The 21,337-nt window shown below is 33.3% G+C and overlaps 1 protein-coding gene across 5 annotated transcripts in view; it reads left to right on the top strand.

Annotated features, from left to right (window-relative positions):
* Window positions 1–21,337, top strand: part of LOC142342656 (uncharacterized) — a 201,459-nt gene that overhangs the window by 40,732 nt on the left and 139,390 nt on the right. For all 5 annotated transcript variants that reach the window (XM_075394110.1, XM_075394106.1, XM_075394109.1 and 2 more), the window contains exons 3-5: window positions 3,890–4,165; window positions 4,736–4,900; window positions 20,864–20,984. In XM_075394110.1, the coding sequence (XP_075250225.1) occupies window positions 3,890–4,165; window positions 4,736–4,900; window positions 20,864–20,984 (562 nt within the window). The remainder of the gene's footprint in view (window positions 1–3,889; window positions 4,166–4,735; window positions 4,901–20,863; window positions 20,985–21,337) is intronic.

The following is a 21,337-nucleotide window of genomic DNA, read 5'->3' on the forward strand; positions in this document are numbered from 1 at the left end:
AGTCGGCACTGGATGAGCAATTGAGATATCGTTTGCACTAACCTCAGCATCAAGTAAACTAGTAAGATCAACAACTCTGTCCATAACATCTGCAGAACTTTCAGGCAAACCAATTATTCGCACATTCTCTCGTCTGTTGTACGATTCCAGCATTTCACTTTCACATTTAGCTTTCAGGTCACTTCTTTCTTCGGCGTAAAAAACTGTTTCTTTAAATTCTCTCGTGATGTCTTCTCTCAAACTTTTAAGGCTCTCATCAACGGCGGCTTTGATTTTCGTAGTCAGTTGATCTTGAATCGTTTTGATAATATCGGGCATTGACGAAGCTACTGCTGCTTGAATTGCTTCTTGAACCGTTTTAGTAAGGTCACTTTCATTGTCTTCCGGGCTCAATGCACTACATAGACGCTTGTTGTCTGCTTTTGCGAGAGGTGTTTGATCGTGGTATCTTAGATCTGGCATCTTTTGTGCGTCTTTACTCGGTGAAATAGTTATGTGTTGTGCGTCTTCACTCTGAGAAGTAGTCATGTTCGTTCTCTGAAACTATTTAATAAGTTTATCACAACAATTAGGAATTATTGACGAAAAGGAATTGATTCGGTAATTCTGTAATTACGGTAATACGGTCAATTACCTGGGAAATTGTTTGGGTTTCATCATTAGAGATTTTATTACTTTATTTGCTCAAAAACCATAAATTTCAGTGACTGCAGAAAGGACAGTTAATTTTTTAAAATTTCATTTACAAGTAATATTGTCCACAGTTTGGGTTTAGGCTGGCGTAGTAACTTCGCCACTGTCTTGTTGTTTTTATTTTTCACTTCCCCACCGCAATGCTCAAAAAAGCAGTTTTAATTGAATTTTAAACCTTTAATTAGTTTCTTTTCATTCGTGTGACGCTATTTTTATACCCAGCAACAGCCATGCTTTCACTCTATCTCTTGATTAGTTTTTGTTCATAATTCATCTCAAGTAAATCTCCAAAATAACGTTTATTATCTGGTAAGTTAAGGTCACTTTAGGCATCTCTAATTGATATAATTGGTTGACGAGGGTTATGAAGGGTGCTACAATAATAATTTTTTGAAAGAAATCAATTAAGCAATGGATATTTTTAAGGTAAATTCTGATTTTAAAAAATTCAATTGCCTAACTGACTTATCAGCTCATTCTGTCAAAAAATCAATTTCAACGCTAATCTGGGGAATCTGAAGGCTATGTTTAAACTAACTCTCTTGAACTTGCCTTCCTGTTTCAAGCAGCAAACGACAAGATCACATAAAAATTCTCAAACTCATCTGTTTTTTTTTATGTAATTGAAAACATGTCTGCTTTTAGCCAAATTTTTCTTTTCAGCCTTCAAGGTAATGAAAATTTTCAAATCATGTTTTCAATCAATCCTAACAACCGAATTTTTTGGCTCTTTTGTGGGAGTGTTATACCAGGCAGACGTATGCTAATGTTGCTGTCTTGCTCGCATTTGAAACAGCGTGTTAGAAATTTGATTGAAATTTTTGATTACCGATATCTTTGGACGATTTGCAATATTAGGTTGCCACTGAAATATTTTTCTTTTGGCCATTTCGATTCCGATTGAACATCGTGATGGTCTTTCCAAATATTTTCTCATTTTGAATAGAGGCGGGGGTGATTATTGAATAGAATTCAGGGGCAATTTATTGATCAATCAGAGAAGAAAAATAAGAAAGTATTGTAAACTCAATAGAATAAATTATGCCATAAGATACCATTTAGCCGAATTGTAATGTAAAGCTAAATGAATATTTTAAGTGACTGTTAGGAGCGCTTGACTGACTGGTACAGGTTTTTCGAATTATATCAGACAGCGTATGAGATGCACGGGCGCGAGCAGCGGTCCACTATCTTGCTATTAGTGATATTAGCTGGCTAAATATATATATGTTAATAAGTACTGCTATGATTCGGGTGGTGATTTTGCACTAGGTAGCTGATGGCATTAGAAGCATCGCATTGTGAATCTATGGAATCACCATTATTTAAAATTTTCGAATTAGGTGTCGATGTTTACATTTGTCAACAAAATCCATTTGGCTTTTCCTCTTGAGAAACTGCAAAGGTCTGAGGACATGAGGGTTTAACATAGAGCCTTACTAGTGTCTAAGTATACAATTCAAAGAAACAATTGAGAAGCTATAGATTGCTTTCTAGTTAATTACAATCAAAAGATTTTGATTGTATTGGTGTGCTGTCTTTCTTAAAGATGTCTTTTTTCTGATGACTTTTAGTTTTTGAAACGCAATAAACAAGTAAATCTCGGCGGGAGTTAAGTTGCAATAGAAGCACTTAGTTGACTGTAGTTGTCTTTGAGTTGATTTATGTACTAGAGGTACTGGGAACGTCTAAATTCAAGAAGAAATGTCAGTTTTTAATTTATGAGCGCAAAAATGTACTGTTTTTCATGTTTTGGTCTGTTTTTTTTTATAATTTTTTTTAAAAGTGAACTTGAGTTGACATTTGTTTAAGCTCCCAGTAGTCATGTGCAAGTCAACAGCAATGTTCTTCATAACTGTTTTTTGAGATACATGTTTTGGTAATGCAAACTTAAATACAGAAAGTTGTAGTATTTTTTGCAATTTTTCAAAGTTCTTTTTGTAATTTTTGTCATTTTTTGAGGTTTTTTAGATATCTGCGAGCCAATTGATTGTTTTTGAGGGCAAAAAAAATGTGCTACTGGATTTTTATTGAAAATGGATCAGATTGAAGGATATTAATATGAGAGATTTTAGTAAATTTTAATCCAATTTTAACTATTCTTTTGTCTAATCTTTTACCATTTTTCGAGTTCATCGACTTTTAGGGGCATGTAAGCTTTTTAAAGAACTTTTGTAAGTCTTCAAATTGAGATAGTTGATAGTTCTTATTGGCAATGAAATCGTTTTGAAGATATTATTATGAGTAATTTAATCTTTTGTAGTTTTGTGAAAATTTTGTTTTTTCATTTGTTTTCAATCTTCAGGGAAAAACGGAGCCCTTTCCAAGCTTTTTTTGTTCAGTGCGTAGACTGTATTCGCTTAAATTTGGTTTTGAGGACATAGGCCTAAAAACTCTGTTCTTTGCCTCTGTTTGTATCTTAGATGTGCAAACAGGCTTCTGCTGCCCTGTAAATTAGTATTTTTGCATGTTTTAGCAATAATTATATTATTTTGGTAATTTTCAAAGTTTTTAGATTTTGCTAATTTTAATTTTCCTGAACTGGTCAAAGTGGTCAAACATTTTTTTGAGTTTGGTACTGCCTTCATGTGCAAAATTATAGAGTTACAACTTCGATTTTTAAGACAGTGACATCAGGGGGATGATGCTACTATTCAGTGTTTTTGCTGTTTTCTTTTTTTGTTTTGGCCTGCTTTTGCCTATTGATAGATGCCTATATATATATATATATATATATATATATATATATATATATATATATATATATCCAGCAAGTTTTGTTTTTCATTCACATTGTCCTCTTCTTTGCCTTGCGAAAGTTTCGATTGAAAAGCATGGAGTTGAACACGATTATCCTGAAAGTGTATACATATGAATGCCGTTATTGTTTATCTCTACATTTTTGGTGCTATGTTAGTCTTTTTGATTCGTAATGGTCTGCTGGACAGATAGTGGTATTTTAGTTCTTCATTCAGTTCTTTGGATTGTAATAGGACTTGTCGTGCTATGTTTTTTATTCGTTTTCTTTTTGTTGAAAACAAGCTGTCAACATTAGCAGCCAAATGAAAATATTGGTATCAAAGCAACCAAATAATCAAAAGTGAGAGTGGCGATTGTCTGTGAATACAAGGCTTTGGCGCAAAATAATCTAAAAGATTTTGAAATTTTTTTTTAAAAACTAAAAATTATTTTTCAGCTTGTGCGTCTTCAATATGTGTGAACGGAGACTGTACAGTGACTGGTGAGAACTCGTTCCACTGCATGTGTCTCTTGGGCTATTATGGCCCCAGGTGTGAGCAGTTTAACGCATGCAGTCGCACCCCGTGTGACGAATACGAGTGCACTAACACCACAGAGAACCTCTTCTACTGTTCGTGCCCAGACGGACGACAGACAACGGACCCTGATGACTGTAGTAATGTGGACCCGTGTGTTAATCACAAGTGTGATTTCGGAATTTGTGTTGCTAAAGGTTCATTCCACTTTAATTTGTAATTATTTTAAAATTCCACTTTTAATTCTAAAAAGCATCACCACACATATTAGTAGGCATACAAAGTATATCCCCTACTAAGTGGGAAAGACATCATTGGGAAGGATGCGTATATTGTTCGTATAATCCGTATAAGAGCATATATGGTTCTCATTAATCAATCTCAGAGCGTATAAATGTTTTAGTAATCAAACAAAGTTTATATACAAATCTTAACAAACATTACAAGATTATACTATTAAACCTTTAATGTCTAATATGGAATCATAAATGATCTTAACATATTTATAATTTCAGCGTCATTGAATTCTTGAACTTTTAAAAACAGCACAGTAGAACTTTTTAAATGAAAATAAAAAGAATTATCGGGATTCTCTCAAACTAAGTATTTTACATTCGAAGCACTAGTCGAAAAGTGGTCTTCAGAATCTTATCGCATGTTATGAAAAACACATCACTTAGATCTGACAAGTCATCGGCAGGTTTTTAAATGCCTAGTCTACTAATGCTTTCATTTTTTGTCATTCACAAATATTTCTCTCGTTTCAGATAACGAGATTGGATACACTTGTGAGTGCCACTATGGCTACGAGGGACCATTCTGTACTAAGAAAAAAACTTGTACATTCGTCAACTGCCACAATAACGGAACTTGTGTTATTGATGATGATAGTCCAGGTGGTCACCGCTGTATTTGTCAAGAGGGTTTTATAGGTAAGGATTGTCAAATTCTCTAAACGTGTAAACAGTAAATTTAATTAACTTATTTAATAAACTTAGTAACAATTGAGGTGAACTGCGCAGTTTGAATTTAATTTAAGTCATCCCTCATAGATGTTACAAAAATATGGTTTTAATTGATCTCGAACAACTTTTGAGGCAATTATTATAAACGTATGTCTTTTTTATGCAAACTTTTCGATTAACGGTTTTGCACTTTTCTTTGACTTCTTGGGTTAATTTTTTTACGCCTGAGTACTGCTTTGTTGAGTGATCTAAGTTGCTTTCGTTCTGAAATAAAGTTTGTTGGTTAAAACGATTGTGAGCGAAACAGAATCAAAGTTTCTGTGGCGTAGTGGTTAATATGTCAGATGGACATCCTAGAGGCCCGGGGTACGAACCACTTTGGGGTCGAGTTTTGCACTCATAAAGCACTTCTAAGCTGCGCACTTATAAATTATTTGCCCCGCCTGTCGATCGAGATTAATTCTTCCGACGTTAGTTTATAATTATGTTTTCAAAAAAAGGTTTTTGAAAAAATTAATATTTAGAAAAATACTTAATGCAGCCGAAACAGATACTTAATATAATCAAACTTAATAATAGTTGTCATAAAATTACTTTTCTATATTAGGGGGTTTTAATTTGTTGAACCGTATAACATCTTATCCCTTACGTGCAATGACAACCTTTGGAATCTTGTCCACTAGCCCCCCAATTGATTAGACACCCCATTGGTCTATGTTTAAACTCTATGTATGCATTTGAAATGCTTCCTATGAGTAGGCCTTTAGAAAATAGTAATTGATCTGAAGTTTGAAATGAATGCGTGCATAAAAATGTTAGCATCAATCAGAATCTTGCTCTTATTGCATTTTTGTTCCAACCCCTCTTGAGGGGGGAGGAACTATGTATTCAAATGGTTTTTTTGTTCAGTCAATTGGGACCGATCGATATATTCCGAGCGATCGTAGAGAGTTGGGACCGACCGATCGTAGAGAGTTGTGTGTGGTATCATTAAAAACCCGTCCTGCGTAAAATATGGAACTAAAAAGATTTTTTGAATTTCGTTTTCTAGAGCGAGTTATAGTGGTTTAAATTTTTGTGAATATTAGACCACTTTGCCTTATTTTTGTACACATTTTCCAGAATTTATGCCCAAAATTTCGTCAATTTTGCTAAAATATGTAAAAATTATTAAGAGAAGTATTGTTAATTTTATTTTAAAAGGCAAAAAGTATTGTTGACTATTTTGATTTAATTTTTTGGCTAAAATTTTGGATAAGTATTTCAAAAATCAGCCTTCTTCAGCAAAACTTGCACGAAATAAGCTTCTTTAGATCACTTTGATTAATTTTGCTGGAATTACACACCCAAAAACGACTAACACAATCTTTGTAAAATACAGAGAGAGCTATTCCTACTTCCAATCCCATTGAAAGTGTTCTGGAATTCAAATTTTGCCGTTTTTTGCTAATTTTACTCCATGATTATGAAAAACGCAGCATTTATTTTTGATCTTTTAACTGACAAATTATCTAGATCTATAACATTAGAAACAATTGATTGTTCTTAATGGACGACCAGCTATAGCAAGTCTCGTTGTGGTCCAATATTGGAATACTAAAATCCAAAAAAAACCATACCACATTATTGGCCTTTGAGGAAGGCTCAATTGAACATTTTTAAAGTTTTAATTGAATATTTGTTTGTTGTCGCTATTTGTTGTTTTTTTGGAACCAAATAAAAAATTGAATAATGACAGGTCTTAATGCCTTCTTATAGAGGCGTATGTGATCATAATTATGTTTTCAATTGCTATCTAATGGTTTTCGTTACTTCGAAATTAATTGTTTTGAAAAATATAAGCCAGTTTTTAAACTTTTTTCTTTCTTGTCTAAATGTTACCTAGTCTAATAATTGAGTGGTCCCATATCTTTTCTAGTGAAGTACAATTTAATTTGTTTTGTTTCAGTTTTATCCGACGCTATTTTGTCCCTATTAATAAGTTTGTTTTTTTTTAAAATGCATGGAAAGTTTTGGATGTAATTAATGTATGTTGTTATCGTTGTTTGATTTTGTTGTTCGTCTTGGTTTGCTTTCTTAATAATGGTTTATTTCATCAATCTAATGCGGCATTTTTTACTCCACTGAGTTATTTGCGTTGGAGGAGATCTTTTTGTTCATATACAATTTTTTGGGGTTTTCTATCCGTTCCTCATTCAGTAGACGTGCGGATGTTCGGGGTCGGATTTTATGTGCAAACGCACATTACCGATTGTTGGTGTTATGTGTTTTGTAATTGAATCAACTACTTTTATTCTCTTGAAATTTGTTCCAAAAATGGTTGTTGATGTGTTATGCCCGGCAGGTAGGTATTAAAAAAAATGACATTTGCAGAAGGGAGCCAAACAATAATTTTCCGGCTCCTAATTATTGGCTATATAGGACTGGGGAGATTGAAAAGATCCAGCCTTTCGATTATAGATTTTAACAAGGCGGCTCGTTAATGTGCGTTCGCACATGATGTTCCGACCCGCGCTCATCTATATTTTTGACTTAACTGTCTTTTGACTTAATTTTTTGACAATGAGATAAACAAAAATAGATGTTTGAGTTTAAAAAAATTGTGACACAACCAAACTAATAATTGAATTAAGCATTGCCATGCCTCATTACAACGAGATCGGCCATTAAAAAGACTACGAGAAAAGACAACAACAACAAAATGGAAAACAAATTGCACGGCAAAAACTCAATATCTAAATTAAAAGCACTTAGTATCAACGTCAAATTATAATCAGACAAAACCCTAACTACACAAATTTAATTTTTCCTAACTACGCTGCAAATAGTGTTTTTCCTTAATAAGACTAGGTAACAAGTCGACAAACGGAAGAAATAATGAGGCGATAATCAAAAATCAGTTAACATTTTTTTTAAACAAAATAATTTTAACAAAATAAACAAAAGTCTTAAAAAACAATAGCATTTAACGAAATAACTCTTGATAGATTTACTAAAAAGTCATAATGAAACCAATAGGACCTGATTTTGGTTTTACTAAGCCATCGGAATGGACTAAAGAAGCAGAAACACTAACAAAAATTACGATCAGCAGTTTACAAACTTTCCGAAAACACAAACTATTGGTGCCATTGAAATCATTAGCTATTGTCTGAAAATTATGCACTTTTATTCCAATTTCTAATTTTACTAACTCAGATAAAATTATACTGAATGAACAAATAAGTTCAATTGGGCCATATTTGAAAATCATTTGGATCTGTTATTACGCGATTGTGCTAAAGGAACACAAATATACCACTCACATAATTTTTTATCAAAACGCATTTTGTCAAACAAACAAAACATCCTTTATTTCAGAAAATTGGTAAACATGTTAATTTCGATAAAAACAAGGAATTGTATGGGACCTCTCAATGATGAGAAAAAGTCACAAGTTGACGAAAAGAACCACAAAAACTGAAAAAAATGACAAATCCTTTAAAATCTTAAATATTTATAATATCATAAACTTCAAGACTATTCGCTATAAACTGACTGCTTCGGGTAACATAATTTATTCGATCTTTAATTACAAGCTGATGAGAATGGTCAACACTTAACGGCTACCTAACGAATAAAAACACAGGCAAGAGAGCAAATTCAAAAAAAAAAATTGAGCGAGAAATTTGTCGAAGCTATTAAGAAATGAATTTTTCAGTAAAAACTTTTCTACTTTCAAATAATTTTTTAACAGCAATGGGATACTTTTTTTAAAAAATTTGACTCCAATAAATCAACAAACAGGAACAAAACATTAAAACCACGAAATTTTTGAGAAAACCCGTAGTATCAACGCAATTAAAATCAATAGCTTTCAACGGAAGCTAATAATAACGCTATGTTACGTCATGAGGAGACAAAAAGGATTTTTGTCATTCATAAGGCATCAGAAGGACATTACAATAAAAAACTGACTATGAAAAGCAACAAAAACAGGCAAAATCCAAAAATTATGTAGAAAAGTGCGAGAAGAAAGTGTCGAAATCGTTCAAAGCATAAACTGTTCTCTGAAACTTTTATGTATGATCCCTCTAACGTCTTCTCTAAGCCAATGCAACAATCAGAAATAGGATAATGTGTTGAATTTCCAAAAGGAACCAAAATTATGAGAAAAATATCTTAAAACTTAAAAAAAAAATAAAAATTCGAGCATAGAAGTCTTAACACCAATAGTTAGCAGATAAAACCGCTAAACAGATTAGTTTTAGTTGACTTAGAAAAAAAGGGGGTTTGGTCATTCCTGAGACTGACTTACAGTTCATGAAAATAAGTTTAGGACTGGTTAATGTTAAAAAAATTTCCCGAAAAATCATTAAAATGAAAGTCTTAACAGACATTAAGTTCAATAGCTTTGAACGAAAATTAATAAATAAGCTCAGTTATGCCTCAATTGGAGGCAAATGAATTTTTCCGTGCATAGTTAATCAATAAGACATTACAATAAGTCTTATGACTATGGAAACAACAACAAATTCAGACAAAAACCTAAAATTCCATAGAAAAGTGCGACAAGAAAGTGTCGAAGCCATTTAAACCGTAAGCTCTTCTCTGAAAACTTTAGCATGATCCATTGAACAATTTCCCTAAGCCACTGGGAGATATCAGTATCAGGATAATGTAATATAATTTCAAGAGGGACCAATAATAGGAGAATATCGAAACTTTTTTTAACTTTGAAATCTTGTGGCATTGAAGTCATATAACGAAGAGTTAGAAAATAGAGCTAGTAACCAGATTAATTCTGGTTGCAGTAGAAAGAAAGGGGGTCCTTTCATTACTGAGACTGACTTACTGTTCACGAAAAGAAGTTTAGGATCGGTTAATGTTTAAAAAAATTCTCGAAAAATCACTTTTAAAGTCTTGACAGCCGTTAGCTGTCCACTCAAAGCTCTAGATAGGTTGAATTATTGCTCCTTACGAAATTTATTGCACTTATAGTTAAAAAGTCTATGCAATAGGACTCCAACAAAATTTAGTAAAACCTCAAAAAGGAAATCAAAAATTCATTTAAAATTACGAAAACTATGAGTCGAAGCCAAAAAAAATACACGAGCGATTCCCTAAAAACAAATTTTTTGTTCATTGGGCTTCATTAGACTGTAAATCAGGTTTGTCATTAACGGAACTTCGATATGAGAAATGACTAGTCTCTAGGTGACTTAAGAAAACAAAAAACATTTCTAAAAAAAAAGGAGTTCTAAAAAATAACTTGAATTTTTTTGATAGTTAACTTCCCTATGAGACCATAACTAGACTTTTAATCGCCTTTCGTCTATTAGAGTTTCGTAATTGATCGATTTTGTGGCTTGAAATTAAATTTTGAATTAATATTTTTGTTTAAAAAGGTCTTATTTTGAGGAAAAGTTACACTAAATGTGACCAAAATCATGCTAATTATCCCGTTTTCGCACAAAACTTCAATCCTCGGTAACTCCTCGCAAAACACAAATTTCAAAAAAATCTTTTAAATTTTGAATTCTACGCTGGACGAACTTTTTAATGATACCACTCACATTTTTCTACTATGAATATATCGATCGGCCAAAATTGACTGAACAAAAAAAACCCATTTGAGTATATAGTTCCTCCCCCCCACAAGTGGGGTCGGAACAAAAAGCTTGATTTTTACCAATGATCTGAAATGCTTGTTTCACAAAACAGCATTATAATCAAGTTTCCTTTGTTAGAAGTTTATTTGCTTTCAATAATACATTTGTTCTTGCCCTGAATAAAACTTGGTATATTTTGGGATTTGCACAAGTTTGGGTTACAAATTATTTTAGGTTGCACGACTTTTCAGATTACAAATTATTTTTTAATCTTCTGCAGTTTGTTTGTTTCCTCAGTTTCTTCATATTCAGCTATCTAAAAAGAATATTTTTATAACATTAAGAGAACTGTCTTATGCGTCTTCTTAGTTTTTACTAAACTTATTTAAAGATCTAAAACAAATTTATATAACAAATGATTTGAGTGCTGAATTACCTCAATGTCAACTGCTTTGAGCAAAAATGTGACCGAAAAACTATGAATTCAACTTCATCGACCTACATATGAACCTCATTGATTGAAATATTGCCTCCCCGTTTCTCGAACAATAGCCGTTTCTTACGCACAAAATGCTCAAAACAAATGAAATTTTTTTTCATTGAATTTTCCGCAAAGCAATTTGAGGAGGAAACAATTAAATGCGCTTATTTTGCCCATTTTGGGCTCACAATAGTGCATAGATGTATAGATTTGCTTTCCTTTGAGGTTCATTCCAATATGGAAGCCCTTCCATTCAGCAATTTCCCTTTCCCAATTCAGGTAAATCGGTCAGGTATGACACGAGCTTTTCTCATGGAAATATTTGGTATGGAAATTGTTTATTTTCCTTAAGAGGCACCGAACAATTGAGTGTAAACAAGCTAAGAATGTTGCTAAGAATTATATGGCGATGATTTGCAAACGTGATGATAGATAAAGTTAGCATTGGCGAATACAAACAAAGTCACCGGTAAAGTTGCTCTGAAATTTATCACTAAATTTTTGCAGACAATCCCCTGCTATGTTGTGATGAGTTAAATTGAATTACGACTTAAATTTTAAATTGCAACCCTCTTGTTCAAATTGAGTTATTACTCTCCGGAGATTTTGCTGTTGACTGGAAATTTTGAAAAGAGTTCTTCGTGTGTCGTGTGGTGAAAACTGTGTTAGGGAGGTTAGGCGGGACTGGTTATAAATAACGGAGACGGGTTATAACAAGAAAGGAAGTGAAATTTATGGCAAATTTGCAGGTCTTTCATGTCTAGAGAAGGCTATGGCTACGGACAGCGCTAATCTTGACCACACTTGTGGTTAAAATTTTGATATATGATCTAAGAATTACGCTGCGCCTGGAATTTTTGATAAAGAACCGCGAAAAATAACTAAAACAAACAAACAATGCTTAGAATTTCAAAAACAGAACCAATTTTCAACCCTGGGTCTTATGCAATCAAATGCAATCTTCTAATGAAATTATTGTAGTATTTCAAGATCTCTCAACTGCTTAAAATCTGCAAATAGATCGTTGATGCAATTCTTAGTCGCTCGTAATTATTTTAACGTTAACGACAACCAATAAAAGTGTTGGTTTTATTATCTTCGAATTCATTGACTTCAAAATTTATCTTTTTTGACTGGCAGCAAATTATGTAGAAAGTAGCATAGGCTTCTTTTGTGATTGTCAAAATTTCCATTTTTTTAGCAAAGGAAGACCTGTTCCTCCACTCTGAAATTTTTCACAAACTCTGAATTAGCAAATGTGAACCTGAAAGCCTGCTTGTTTTTTTTTCGAAGCGCCCAATAGATCCTACAAAAAATAAGTAAAATTAGTCTATGTAGTCTGACAGAACAGCTCTTGCTAGTAAATTAGCCGTTTTGTTACCATAATTGAATTGATTCCAAAAAAATAACCAAGACCTATTCAGTGATGATTGCAATCTTACTTCTTGGCAGTTTTCTAATTTTTGAGTCCAAAATTAGACTTTATTCTCGCTTAATAATATTTATTCATATAATGTTTAATAATATTAAACTTTGTACTTTATGGTTTTAAGATAATTTGAAGAATAATAATTTCGTTTTCAGATTGGTTCAATATTTTTTTTAAATAATATTCATTTATTAAGTCCTGAGCAACAAGTCTGAGCGATACAGCCTGTTTTTCTGTCACATGGAGAAATTTTGTACTTCATTAAAGGAAGTATTTTGAGAAATAATGGTTCCCAAATTTTGATTGTGATAATATGGTCACCTGGCAAGACTGCCCAGACTTGTTTTTGTAATAGCATAGTGATAGCATGGGATGTTGGTGGTCTCATTTTCCGTTTCCCTAATTCCGTTTCCCTAATGATTTTTATTGCTATCATTTAATCAAGCTCTTAAAGCTCAAAACAGTAATTTCTGAATGATTTCCACTGCTCAGGGACTGTACTGATTGCGTTATTTTTCCCCTCGTTTTGGCGTGAGTCCGGCAGTTTTGATCATGCGTGACACGGCTTACATGATCAAAGATGATTATTCAATTTTCCGTGTTGAATTAAGTTGAGAATCAATGAAGTGCAAATAACGTCGAGCTTTTTTTGAGTTATCTTCGCTGCTTTTGTAATTTTTTAAACCAAAATCTAAATAAACAATGAGCCTCCAAAATTTAAATTTTTGACTCGCGGGTCTTCTTTCGATGGTTTTATGTAAGTTTTTCAATTTTCTCTGGATTTTGAATCGCTATGAGTTTTTTTATGCGTTGCCCCTATTGTAACAAACAAGTCCTGCTGTTTTGTTGGTAGACGTTTCATACCATTCAGATAACTTGGATCGCCAGTGACATTTCTATTTGCACTTCCTTCCGACCTATCTAATTCCAGCTGAGCGGTTTTTTCAGATATTTTAATTTCTTTTCCTGCTAAATTTTTTACTGATTAATTTGGCGGCGGTCAAGCAAACATATAAGCAAGTAAGCTGAATTTTGAAAAAAGAGGTCAAGTAAGTCAAAAGTTTCCGTCATAGCGTTCTTATATATTGTTCCTGGCGGGCCGGTGGGCTTGCCTGATCATAGTGGATGAGAGACTTGGCCATTGGCAGTGGTCCACAGTGGGTCGCAACTACTCTATGCCTTGAAAAATGAAGTTTTTGTTTTCTTAGTGCATTAGAATAAATTATATATTAAAACTACTGTGCACTTTCTTGATTTAACGGTTATCATTGTATTATTTCTTAAAAATTACTTAAATATTAAATAACTTGGCCTGCTTTTATGTGGGCTTACTTTTACTTGGGTTTACTTTGCCGACACCCATTCGCCTTGACATTTCAACATTTGACGTTCGTTTTATTTGCAATTTGAATTAAGTTTTCTGTACAACTCAACAAGTCCTCTTTTTGTGCTGTTTCTATTCATCCTTGAATTCTTTCGCTACATAAGCAGCTATTTATTTACATAAGAGTTTATAAATATAGAAGTAAGTTTATAAATATAGAGTTTATAAATATGCGAGTTCGATGAAGTCACTGAAAACTTTGACATTCATCGAGAAGCTCGCAGTGGTACAGGATGCAACCAGAATTTATAGATGACTTCAGCATGAATCACATGGCCTTAATTGAAGCACCAACATGCGAGTTCGAATTCTAGCATCGTATTTATAGAAAAAAATCATCTGATATCATGTATATATAAACTCAACGCGTATAACTGAATGCTTTTCTTTAAGCATCTAGAGTCAATCGGCCCTACAAGGCATACTTTTCTGTTCAATATAAAATATTTAATTGCTTTTTTGGAGTGCCCAAATCTTGTTTATATATAAAGAATTATTCAATGAACGCACGTACAAGTTGCGTGGGGCTCCGAATGATTCGTCGAATCTGTGAAATGGTTTATTTTTTTTTTGCAATTGACATCTGGTTGATTCTGTTTGTCATTGATTTATATCCAAAATCGATCTATATCAAAAACCGTTTTTGATTGATATGAAAAAGGCTTTGATTTATATGAAAAGCTGTTTTTGGATTTATTTCAAAAACTGCTGCTAAACATTAAAGGAAGAGAGAATTCTTTCTAATGTAATATATTATGACTTATACTGCTTATTTTTGCTTTTCAAGGCGTTTCATGTGATCACTTGAGCTAATCATTTAGTCATGGAAGCAGAACTACCCGCAGATAATGTAGTCTAGACAATACGACCCGTTCTTAAGAGATTAAACTGAGATCTGACATCAATGGAAATGTGTTTGTGAGCAAGGCTATTTAATCATTTTATGAGTCTTAAGCTCCATCCAAGCATTGTTATCCTCACAGACAATTTTCTTAAGTAGATTGGTGTGCGTGAAAGCTTAAATTCTGTAACCTTAAACTAATAGAAAAAGCTTACCCTAAATCTACAGCTTTGTAATAGTAAAGTATTACGTATTTTCCTGGTTCTTTTTCTTCAAAATGAGAGCTGCAGAATTATGTAAATCGTATAGCTACTATGGCTCGAGTTTGAAAGTTCAGTTATTCAGCATGTTCTTGCAATTTTCTTGCAGTGTCAAAAAAATTATGGTTTTTGTAAATCTTGATGAAACAATTAGTACTGGAGCTGCGATATAGCTACATTATATTATTAATATCTTTAATTCTAAACATTCAGAAAATGGCAGTTTTTTTGAAAAAATATCTTTGACTCTTAACGTTCAGAGAATCTCAATTATTTTTTTTAAAAATTGAGTTGGCGAATGCTGTGAAATTTTTCAACCCCATTTTTGCCGACCCTAAACTGAATCGAACTTGGGACCTGAGAGTGGTTAAATTAAGAGGTAATTTATCTTGGTCTGCTTGACATAAATCAATGTCTGGTTGAATAAAGAACACGCTTGACTTGACATCCGTTGTGAACAAAGGGTTCGCGACCCTTAATGGATCTAGGAAGGATACACGGAAGTATTTGCTGCATCGTTTTAGGGAAGCAACCTTTCCCCCCTTTTTTATCTCTGCTTTTGTAGGAGATCGCCGACAGACGGAGTAATGGGAAAAATCTAAATTCTTCATTTTTTGTCGGCTAATATTCTGTGCACCTCTTTTATAATTGGGAATTATTTGATCTGTACTGCCTTATAAGGATGTTAGGATGACATTTCATTGTTTGAAAAGTTCTTACTTCAGAGGAAAAGATTCAGTTATTTGTATTGTAGGTTTCATTTTATCAAACGTAGTAGAAAGTTAATGCAAAAAGGTTTCATCGAGAGCCATATAACATAATAATTTTTTGCATAAAATAAATGAAAACTTTATGATAATGGGTACAGTACTTTTTTGACCTCATTTAAGGCGCCTTAGTAATGTTCGTTTTCACGTGACGTTCCAACCGATCAGATTCAAACTATGTCAACTAGATTCAAAATATGTCAAAATAGTTTTGAATTTTAAATATATCCGCCAAAGCAAGAGTTTGCAAAAGCAGGGACAGCGCTGGAATTGTACCGACTGAGAATTTTTATATAATTTTAATCTATAAATAGATGTTAGTTTTCTTAAACTTAAGCAAAATGGAATCTAATTTTTGACAGTTGAAATTTTTTGAAAAATAGCAAAAATATTTTAAAATTAGATAAACTGGTCGCCTAAAAAATTGATTGCTTGCCGATAAACTGGCCGCAAAAAAACTGGCCGCATGATTTTGTATTCCACCTACTGCTTTTACCTACTTTTTGTTTAGATTGAAATGCAGTTTTCACGGTGCAGTTTTTAACATTGTCTCGTTCACCTTGTAGTGTCAAAGTATGAAAACGATGCTTTCATTTGTGAATGTGTTCATCCCAGATGTTAGTGGCAGAAGAAATCAAGAACGAATCAGACTAAATATAAATTTTTAGGATGAGCAGTACTCTTTTGTGACTATATGCGCTTCCAAATTCCTCATGAATACATCTTTTACTTTTATTTAATGTACCAAGCCGAAGGTAGACACTAAGCGAATCGGGATTTTCTCAAGTGCAGACAATATATCTAAATTTATAGTGCTCGTATATCAACTACAAGCTTTACGCTGCCAAAATACGATATCCTGCTCAGCAGACTATTCGGGGGTGAAGTATTTTTTTTCAGCTTTTGCATGATACATGTAAGTCTGGGATGGCTCATAGCGCTGAATGAACTCAAAATTAGGAAAAACTGCGCGTACTGAAATTTGAAATTTGCTTGAGATTCATTGTTTCGAACCAGCTATAATTTGCCGTTGCTAATAAGGCAATGTTTGGTTTCAGCGGGTTCATTGCAAATCCAGGATAATAAATGAATTGCGGAAAAACCTACTTGTATTTTTGATCGTTTCATTTTCCACAGCTTAAATTGCATTACATTTATAACAAGGAAAATCTTTTGCCAAACTTTTGAGGACCCGGAATTCTCAGTTCGTTATTGAAAACCTTAATGCCGTTTTAGCTGCCGTTACCAACATTTCGGAAACTCTCTAAGGGTCCAGCAGCTTTGTTATTGAGAAACTCTGGCTCATTTTTAGCTCTGATTTGTTTTATGACAACTAAATCATTGATGCTAATAGCCCCTTAAGCTACTCTTTTAGCAATTTTGCTCTTGTGAATCGTGAAAAGTGCGAAATCAAATTTAACAAAACTGAATTAAGATCAATTGAATTGAATTTTACGGTTAAATGATCAAATCCAAAAAATTGCACCATCAGAAATACTGATTAGAAACATCAATAGTCAGAGTTTTCATTAATAGCCGCCATCAGCCTCTCAACGGCTATTATTTAGGCGCTCTCCATTTTTTGAAAAAAAACCCTCGCTGATCAGGTTTTTCGTTTTATCAATTTATACAACTCACGATTTTCACGCTTGACTTCTAACTTAATTCATTCACTGTTTCAACTGAATGGATTTTAAATGCTTTCTTTCACGTATTGAATTACGTAATGTAGTGAATACGGTCAAAGTCAATAGAGCAAAATCCAAAGAAACGGGATAAACATATAAAGCCCGGTCATTAAATCATAGTGCATCGGGTAATCAAAGTATATTAAAGCGATTGCTAGCTGGCATTAGTATTATGCTGAATAGCGTTTAGTTTAGAAGCTGAATTAAGTGTAATTTTAGAATCTAACCGAATGTGTAGAATTTACACACCAAATAAGAACAATTTGTTACTTAGAAAAACTCTCAATTTCTATCTTTTAATCTTCTTTTTCTGTTTCAACACCAATATGGGTCAAGTGGGTCAACCGCGGCTATTTTTTGGCAATTTGCCGGCTATGTAAGTGTCAGATACAAGTAATGAGAAGAATATCTGCAAAATCATTTTAAAAAATTTTTAAAGTCAAAATTTTGAAAAAATGTGTTTCCTAAGTGTTTCGTAAAAAACAGAAAATTGTATGAATATCCTTTAGCTAAAAGAGCTAGTTTACACATTTTCGGTATTTTCAAAACTTAAAGAAATAACTTAATTTCTAAAAATGAAAGCCATGTAACTTTCAAGGATTTTGCTCGAAAATTTTACCCTTTTTTGCTCCGTAAAGTTCATTCCAGTTTCGACGGTTTCATTTTGCTTCTATTTTCCTGCTGTAAATATCACTAGGAACTCAGCATACTTCATTTAAAAAGTCTTTGATGATCACTCGGGCTTATTTTAACATCCGCATTTAAATAGTTCAATCAGCTTTAATTGCAATATTTATAACCAAAGAATCAGAGTTTATTATATTTAGTGAAAATGCTTGGAAATGCTGAGGATGTTGAAGAAAGTGCAAAGATAATCTACTTTGCAAAAATGGGCTGGGCTGTCTGAAGATATCCACAGTATCTAATTATAAAAAAATTACAGCAAAAACGGAAAAGGGTAGTTTCGTATCGAAATTCTATTCAAACCGCGAAAAAGAGTGGGAAAGGGAGAGAAAAATAGATGCTCTTTATAAGGTTTCCATTAATTGAAAACTGAGTTTTAGGGCTAAAATTAGTGGTACTAAAATGGTCATTTTCAAAGCTCTAGCGCATAAGGAAAAAGCGGGAAATTTTCATGGAAAATTATGACGTGAAAGGTTCTTTCAAGAGCGACATTATGTCGATGCTTCAAGCCTTAAGGTGTATTTTTCATTGTATGCACCAAGCTTGGGGGTATTGGTTGCCAATGATTGTGAGAGAGAGCCAAAGAAAATTCAATTTTCACCACATTGTTAAGGTGGCTGAAATATCTATGCGTCTTTCTTTACTAATGGGCTGCAAAATATCTACAGCATAAAGAGCAAAGTGAAAGCAAAGATGAGTTAGTTACTAATTCTCTGAATTCCTTTAATGCTGACTGAAGTTAAAGTTCCGAATTAGATGATCTGAAGAGAATTTCTTCTATGTTAGGAATTAAAACTATTACATTTCTGATTGCTCAGTAACAGCCTTTCGTTTGAGGTTAAAAGGTCTTTTGCAAGGCGAAGCTATGAAGTAACTACCTTCATAGAAGGTCAGAAAAATAATTCCTATAACAATGCCAAACGCGGCGTCTCTCCAAAAAGTGTGGATATCCCGGAACTTTTGACAAATTTGGTCTATTTTGAAGTAAATCGCAATCGAATTCAGATGAAACCCTATATTGCAGCGTACTTTGCTATCAAATTCAATACCTTTTTCTTTAACTGATACGATAACTATAGTTGCTTAACTTATATGGATTAAACCTTGGTTGAAAAATTTGCGGTTTTTAAACGTAAGAAATCGTCGGTATCGTCGTTTTTTCTAGCCAAAAACGACAAAAGTTCCTACGAGTTCTTGATCGGCATAATCTTTTTTGTTTGGTATTTAAGATAAGAAAAATTCGGTATCGTCGCCTTTTAAACGCAAGAGAGATTCGGTATTGTTGGAACAAATACCATAAAATTTAATCTTCTGGGTTTTAAACTACAAGAAAGTACCTCACAAGAAAGTAAACTTTCAGAATGTTTTTGAGAGGTACGTTTAAAATTCCTGCAAAATGAACGCTATCATAACGTTTGACTACATTATAAACAGAAAGTTCAAAAATTCCTATGAAAAGAACCGACAATTTCTTTCCCCTAAAACCGAACGAACCGACTATCTCTTACGTTTAAATACCGAACATACCGGCGATCTCTTATGTTCAAATGCCGGACATACCGACGATCGCTTATGTTCAAATGCCGGACATACCGACGACCGCTTACGTTTAAATACCGAACATACCGATGATTTCTTACGTTTAAATACCGAACGTACCGAATATTCTAAAACCAAACATACCGAATCTCCAAAAATCACAATGCCAGAACTCTCTTACGTTCGAAACCGACAGTGACGAACAAACCGAACGTACCGACGCTTTCTTACGTTTGAATTCGAACATACCAAAGATTTCTGATAAATTTTTGGTCGTTTTTGTTCGATCGTCTCAATTAGGGAATGAATTTTTAATGCTCTATGAATACTAAGCAAGTCTCAAACTGTGGTGAAATTTTTTTAAAATATTTATTAGCAAATTTCTGCCGATGTTTTTCGCTCTGTTTCCATACGAAGAATTGTGAGAAAGCCGTGATTCAAATTCATAGTCTAATTGGCAAACTCTTATTCTTTATTTTCACTTATACCAAACTTACCACAGCTCTCAATATCATATTTTGTGAAGCATAGTATTAGCAATTGAGAAAATAAGTTGAATATCACACAGTAATTAGTATTAGCAATTGAGAATAAAATTTTAATATGACACAGTAAAATTGTACTGCAATTATCGTTAATAACGATAATAGAACTTTCGTTTAATGAATCTTCATTAACGATATTTGCAATACAATTGTGCACTAATTGTACACATTTTGGTTTAGCACATCCTGACTGCTGATTTTTTATGATTTTTAAAAATTTTTTGCAACTTGTGTTTCAGATAATTCTGACAAATAAATCGGTGTGATATAGTTATTATATGCGATATGATTAATTTTTCTCAAAAAAATAAAAAGCTTTTTTGCCTCTTGTAGACATTAAAAATATTGTTGTGTTTCCAAGTAATTTAATTGAATTTTTTTCATTACAATTTCTAAAAACAGTTTTTTTCAATTTTTAAACGTAATGCAATATTAACCCCGTATTCGAACTTTTTACTGAAAAATGTCCGCGAAGATCAATATCCCGTTTCGACAAGGGTACTTCAGGTCTGGAAACTATTTTCCATACTCACTGTCTACTCAAGCTGCCGAACCGCACCTCCATTTTCAGAGCAAGCGTCGTAAGGATTGGAAAAAAATCGTTATACGGTATCACAGTCAACTCAGTTGAATTAGATGTCACTTGAGACTATAAACTATTGTTGGCGTTTCCGCCAGTCTGTCGACAATTTCCTTTGTAAATGTCTCTGTTGCGTTCTAGGCAGAAATTGTGAGAAGAGAGAACCCTGCCACAACAACCACTGTCTCAATGGTGCCAAGTGTGTCACTGCTTTCTCCTCCGCTGGACTGGACCGCAGCTTCGAGTGCAAGTGCGCAAAGGGGTAAGTATGCACCCCTCTGACTCTAGTTACATTGGGGGGGGGGGGGCTCTAGTAGTAGTTTGACGCGTCTGAATTTAGTTCACACTCTCTATACTGATATTATGGCTATGATTCCATAGTCAATAGACTACCAAAAATATACGCAGCGATCATGATGCGACAATATAACCATTAATGGTATAATTAAGGAAATTATTTGACTGAAATGGTATAAAATACATAGAACAGTCCAAGACAACATCGAAAGTCAAGACGACAAAAATTTTGAAGTCATCAAGTTGTTATCCGAAGAGACCCTATCATAACGAATAACCTCTTGCTTTTCTCAAATCTTGGTTATTTATTGGTGGTAG

This window comes from Convolutriloba macropyga, chromosome 7, assembly GCF_964194025.1.
Source record: "Convolutriloba macropyga chromosome 7, txConMacr16.3, whole genome shotgun sequence".
NCBI lineage: Eukaryota > Metazoa > Xenacoelomorpha > Acoela > Convolutidae > Convolutriloba > Convolutriloba macropyga.